Here is a 6697-nt window from a genome sequence, read left to right as displayed (position 1 = left end):
CACATCTGTCATGACTACATACCACATGTGTATTTGCACATAACCCACATGTGTGCCCCATACACGTATACATCACACACCCTGTACATGTACACACCACACACACACACACGCCTCATGCATATATGTACACCACACATCCACATGCCACAGGCATATACACAGCCCCTGTAAACCTGTCATGCATGTGCATACCACATACGTGTATATATACCATACAAACATATACGTATCTCACACACATACACCACATATATATGTACATACACCCCCATGGAGGTACACACCACATACACACGTGTCATAGATACACACACCATACATATATACAAAATCCATGCACACAGACACTTAACTCATAGATCCTCCATACATATATGCACATCACACACGTATACCACCGGTGTACACACCACACACATATATGTAAACCCGCGTACACACACAACACATAAACATCTATACACATGCCGTACACGCGCATGGCACACACAGCCACCAGAGGTATACACACCATGCATACATGCACATATAACCCACACACATCCATGCCCCACACGTGCACCCTGTCCATAAACACACCCCTCACATCCACATCAACATGCATCGTTCATATGTATTGTGTTGTTGTTATGTGCCATTGAGTCACCATGAACTCATAGCAACCCTATGTACAGCATTCCTAAAACCTATTCTGTCCTGTGCCAATCTTATTGTCTCCAACACACCTACCCCTTTACCCCAGTCACTGAGTCAATCCATCTCATCAAGGGTCTTCCTCTCTTGCGCTGTCCCTCCACCCTCCCAAGCATGATGTCCTTCTCCAAGGACAGGTCCCACCTTGCAGCATGTCCAAAGTATGTCAGATGAAGCTTAGAATCCTTGCCTCCAAGGAGCAGCCTGGTCTCACCCTCTCCAGGATGAATTTGTTTGTTCTTCTAGCAGTCCATGGTATACTCAACACGTTTTTCCAGCACAGCAGCTCAAAGACATCAATTCTCCTTCTGTCATCCCTAGTCATTGCCCAGCTTTTCGATGCATAGCAAGTAGTTGCAGAGATCATGGCCTGGATCAGGTGCACCTTAGTCTCCAAACTGACATCATCACTCTTCAGTAATTTGGAGAGGTCTCTGATGGCAGACTTTCCCAATGCTGCAATTCGCCTTTTTATTTCTTGCCTGCTGGTACCAAGTGTGTTGATTGTAGAGCCAAGCAAACTTAGGCTGTTCACAATTTCTATCTCTTCACCATCTATCATGATGCTGCCAGTTGGCCCACTGATGAGAATTTTTGTTTGTTTGATGTTGAGCTTCAATCCATATTGAAGGCTGCAGTTCTTGACCTTCTGCAGCAAGCGCTTCAGGTCCTCCTCAGTTTCAGAAAGCAGGTTTGTGTCATCTGCATAACGCAGATTGTTAATGACTTTTCCACAAATCCTGATGCCACATTTCTCCTCATAGAGCCCAGCCTCCCATATAATCTATTCTGCATACAGGTTGAAAAGGTATGGAGATAGGACACATCCCTGGCGTACACCCTTAACAATTTTGGACTATGCAGTGTTTCCTTGCTCTGTTCTGATGACTTCCTCTTGGTCCAAGTATAGGTTTCTCATTAGCACGATCAAGTGTTCTGGGATTCCCATTCTTCTCAGAGTCAGCCACAGTTTGTTATGATCCACACAGTCAAATGCCTTTGCATAATCAATGAAACACAGATAGACATTCCTCTGGTATTCTCTGCTTTTAGCCAAGATCCATCTAACATCAGCTACAATATCCCTAGTACCACAGCCTCTTTGAAACCCAGCCTGCACTTCAGGCAGTTCTCTGCTGATGTGCTGTTCCAGTCCTTTTTGGATAATCTTCAGCAGAATTTTGCTTGTATGTGATATCAGTGATATTGTTTGATAATTTCTGCACTCGGTTGGGTCGCCTTTCTTTGGAATGGGAACAAATATAAATCTCTTCCAGTCAGTTGGCCAGGTGGTTGTCCTCCAGATTTCTTGGCATAACTTGGTGAGCACGTCCAGGGCAGCATCTGTTTGTTGAAATATGTCCGTTGGTATACCATCAATTCCTGGGGCCTTGCCAATTCTTCAGGACAGCTTGAACTTCTTCCTTCCACAGGCTCTTACTCATACATTGTTTCAGGAAATTCTTCTTTATATGCCTTATGGATAGATTTGACACGTTGAATAGTAATGACCCACTTTGCACTTGCCTCCCCTCTCCCCACCCCCGCTGCTGCCGCCTCGCCTCGCGCTGAAGTTGACCCCTCATGAGACAGGAACCCACATGTCCACGTGCTTGCTCCCCCCCTCCACAGGTGCCCCCTTCTCTGTTGTCCCTCAGACATAAGGGCCCTCGAGGCGGCCCAGGTGAGAGTCAGGCCCAGGGTCTTGACTACTAGCAGCTGTTTCCCCTGAAATGTTGGTGCTGCCACACGCCCCGGGTGATTCACTCTGGAGGGGGATCCTGGGATTTCGCTTCGTTCCTGCTTTGAGCTTTTCTGTTCTGCTTTTATGGGAACAGAGTTTCAGAGGAATCCATTACCTGGGAAGGAAAAGAGCGTTCCCACCGGGGTGTCGGCTGGGAATCCCACTGGTGCGTCTCGGTGGTTTTGTGGCCATGCACAGTGTGCCCGCCTGGTGCAGGCGCTGTGTCCCACACTGCCCACGGTGGGAGTCACGGCCGCTCGGCCATCCGTCCACTCACCTGTGATCACGTAACGGGAAGCCGAGGTCACACAGTGGGGGCAGGGGTGTGTGTGTGTGTGTGTGGTCCAGTCCAGCCCGTGTAACTGGACGCTTGGGCGTGCCCGCAGCTACGTCTCAGCCATGGTGCCTGTGAAGTCCCCCCGGGAGTACTACGTGCAGCAGGAGGTCATCGTCCTGTTCTGTGAGACTGTGGAGAGGTGAGGAGAGGCTGGGCCACCACCAGTAGGGGTCCCCCTGCTGCTCCCCTCCCTGGACAGGTGGCCAGATGGGGAAGGTCGGGCAGAGCGTTCCAGAGTCTCCGGGACAGGTCAGGGTGACGGTCCTTTGTAGGGACTGTGCTCCTGATATGCCTCAGGCGTGGGCGAGGCTGTGCCTGTCCCCTTGCTGCCTGTCCACCGCCGTGGACACAGTTGCGTTTGCCCTGTGGACACAGGTGAGCGTGAGCTCGACCAGGACACACCCCCTCCTGACCTGTCCCCACAGCGTGGACACAGCTTGGTTGGGATTCCTCCCACAGCATCCACTGGGTGTGCCCCCTCCCTCCATGTCCACCTGGTGTGGACAGGTGTACGTACCCCTCCCTCTGTGTCCACGTGGTATGGACACAGGCTGCCTGCTTCCCCCCACGTGCCCCAGGCGTGGCCCCAGGCTTGTGTTCCCTGACACGGCTTTGCCCTGTGGACGCTGCGCGAGGTGGCCCAGCTGCCCTGCTCATGGTCTCTCTTCCCCAACAGAGCCCTGGACTTCGGGTACTTGACTCAGGACATGATCGATGACTACGAACCAGCCCTCATGTTCACCATCCCCAGGCTGGCCATCGTGTGGTGAGTGTCCCTCTGTCTCGGCCAGGCCTTCATCCTCATGATACCGGGTGGGACTGTCCATCTCCGCTGGCCATGCCTGTCCCCTCTGTGTGCTGACATGGGACAGTTACACCTGGGGAGAGTGGTCAGGTCCCACCTGAGCTGTCCCCATCAGGCCCACTGTCAGTCCTCAGTGGGTGACAGGGCAGATGGTCACTTGCTGAGTGTCTCAAAGCAAGACGAGACCCAGAGGCTCAGTGGCAGAGTCCACTGTGGGCCTGGTGACACCCTGACTCCCAGACCGAGGTCTGTCCCTCAACTGATGAGCAGAGTGGGGATGGGGACGAGGGGGGCCGTGGTGGGCTGCGGGGTGCTGTGTGAAGGGGCCTGGGGCAGGTGTGGAGCTGGACAGAGAGTGGGAACCCCGAGTCCAGCCAACAGCAGGTGGACAGGTGGTCACCAGCACAGTGACTTGGGATGGTTGTGGTGGACACGGGGCCAGGACTGGGCTCGGCAGGGATGGTAGGGAGTTCCCTGCAGAGCCACGGGGAACCAGGACCCTGGGTGTCACAGCAGGGCCCCGAGGCTGTCCCTGGACCCCTCCCGGAAGCCGTGGGTGAGAGTGGAGCAGACCAGGGCTGACGCAGCCTGCAGGAGGACAGCAAGGCCCTTCTTCACCTGGGACCTGGACAGCCCCACGTCCCCCTCCGCCACCCCCAGATGGTGGTCTGTCTGCCTCGGGAAGGGCTGGAAGCAGGCACTGGGGGCTTGGACAGGATTTTGGAAGTGCTGATTGAGTGGGACGGCCTTTGGACATACTGGCTCCAGCCCCGTGTCTGTGGATTTGCGTGAAAGCCCCCTGCCTTGACCCTGCCTGGGCTCTGTGAGCTGGTCAACCTCTGGAGGGGTCCATGGTCAGCTCCTCCACCCCACCGCTGGTCAGCTGTTCCTGGCTGGCCCCCATGGTCATTCTCTTCAGTAGGATGTTGTGGTGAATAAATCAGAAGAGTGTGGGGCGGGGGTCATGTCACACCACCCTTCAAAACCCACCGACAGCAGGGTTACAGGCCCTGGTGGTGCGGTGGGGCAGGTACTGGGTTATTGACCCCAGGGCTGCCTGTCACCTGCTCCAGTGAAGAGGTCGTCTGTGTTTGTAAAGATTTGTTGTGCAAGCCCCATGGGGCGGGTCGCCTCTCACCTGCAGAGTCGCTGGAGTCAGAATTGACGGCACTCAGCGGCTACTAAAAAAGGGAGCACTGGTGGCCTCACGGCAAGAAGCTGCCCTGCAATCTCAATGGCACACGGTTCATATCCACCAGCTGGACAGGCTTCTTCTGTGCGATTAACTGTCTCTGGAAACCCAGCTGTGGGTTGATTCCAACTGTACAGTACCCAACAACAACAACAGTTACTGAAAATGTCCCTCCCGGCACACGGACACACGCACCCACAAACCACCGCAGGTTCTGGTTCTGTGTCAGCTGCCGACCTGGTTTAGCAGAGTACTTTACACTCGCAGGTACTGCCCAGCGGCACGTAGAATGGTGTTCTTAGGGAGACAAAGCCGGCAGCCGACTGGGAGGAGCCCTGGTGGGTGGAGTGTCAGTTGTTGGGATGGACAGGTCAGTTCACACCCAGCAGACGCTCTGAGAGAGGATGACCGTCTGCTTGTGGCGCGGTGCCGCCGCCCGCTTGCTCACTGCCGTCGAGCTCCCAGCTCCCCCAGCAGGTCTTCCGGAGGCTGGAATCACCTGGGAAGCCTGATGGGGGGTCACTGGGCGGCAGAATCCTCTCAGCGGCTCTCGACGGTACAACCGTATTTTCAGACACTAACCAAAAGGTCAGTGGTTCAAACCTCCTAGCCGCTCCATGGGAGAGAGAGGAGGCAGTGTGCTTCTGTGAAGATTGATGGCCTTGCAATCCCTGTGGGCAGGTGTGCTGTGTCCTGCAGCGGCGCTGTTACACCCAGCTCGGCGGGAGGGGGTTAGATTCTTATCTCTCAATGACCAGATTTGAGACCTCCTCATCTGTACGTTGGAAGCAGGAGTGGCATCCACTTTCTAAATAACAAGCCTCTGGAAACTCTACAAACTTCGATAAATGTCCATAGTTGTAGAGGGGCTTCAGGCCTTTTGTTCATAAAAGTCGCTATGAGTCGTGCTCGATTCGAAGGCCATCAACAACAATAACTGTATGCTGAGCAGACTATTCAGGAAGCTGGACTTTGTGAAGAAGAATGTGACATCCGGATTGGAGGAAGAATCAACAACCTGCCTTATGCAGATGATGCAGCCTTGCTTGCTGAAAGTGAGGGAGACTGAAGGTGTTTGCTGCAGAAGATTAAGGATTACAGCCTTCACAGTGGGTCCCATCTCATGTCGAAGAAGTCAAACATGCTAACCACCGGGCCAAGAGGCAACATCACGATGGATGGAGAGAACATTGAAGTTGTCAATGATTTCATCTTACTTGGATCCACAATCAGTACCCTTGGTACAAGCAGTCAGGAGATCTGGAGACAGAATTGGCAAGGTCTCCTGCCAGGGACCTCTTCAGTGTCCTAAAGAGCAGTGATGTCAGTTTAAAGACTAAGGTGCCCTTGAGTCAATCCATAGTCTTTCCAGTCACCTGCTCTGCATCTGAGAGCTGGACGGTGAATAAGGATGACAGAAGAATTGACACTTAGGAGTTGTGATGTTGGAGAGTGCTGAGTATTCCATGACTTCCAAAAGAACAAGCAGATGTATCTGGGAGAAAGTGCAGCCAGAGAGCTCCTTAGGGGCCAGGGGGACAAAGCTTCACACTCTGGGCATGTTGCTAGGACAGAGTCTTGAAGGGGTCTTGAAAGGTGGAGGGTCAGTGAAGGAGAGGAAGACCCTCAAGGAGGTGGATTAAAGCGTGTGTGACAGAGACGGGCTCAGGTGTGACAGAGACGGTGCGGACAGCAGGACAGGACAGTGTTCACATCTGTCGTTCATTGTCACTAGGAGTCGTACTTGATTCGACTGCACTTCTCAAGGTGAAGATGAAGGAGTGAAAACAGGAGTTTTGAGGCGACTCCTTGAACTTCATCCGTGTCCCTGTCCCCTCCAGTGGCGTTCACATCATTTTGTTACTTTACTGTCTTTCAAGGCCGTCATCTCAGTGAGGCCATACTGAATTTGAAGAAAATGAC

At 53.2% G+C, this 6697-nt stretch overlaps 1 protein-coding gene across 2 annotated transcripts in view; it reads left to right on the top strand.

Annotated features, from left to right (window-relative positions):
- The window catches only part of ZFYVE28 (zinc finger, FYVE domain containing 28), a 75921-nt gene that overhangs the window by 30822 nt on the left and 38402 nt on the right, over positions 1 to 6697 (top strand). The window contains exons 4-5 of one of the 2 annotated variants that reach the window (XM_006893607.1): positions 2827 to 2916; positions 3454 to 3543. In XM_006893607.1, coding sequence (XP_006893669.1) covers positions 2827 to 2916; positions 3454 to 3543 — 180 coding nt within the window. The remainder of the gene's footprint in view (positions 1 to 2826; positions 2917 to 3453; positions 3544 to 6697) is intronic. The other variant, XM_006893608.1, reaches the window with a different exon arrangement.

This window comes from Elephantulus edwardii, unplaced genomic scaffold, assembly GCF_000299155.1.
Source record: "Elephantulus edwardii isolate Elephantulus edwardi_28Jun2011 unplaced genomic scaffold, EleEdw1.0 scaffold00129, whole genome shotgun sequence".
NCBI classification, from domain to species: Eukaryota; Metazoa; Chordata; class Mammalia; order Macroscelidea; family Macroscelididae; genus Elephantulus; species Elephantulus edwardii.
Note: the sequence above shows the minus strand (reverse complement) of the source record. Positions and strands in the feature narration are given on the sequence as shown.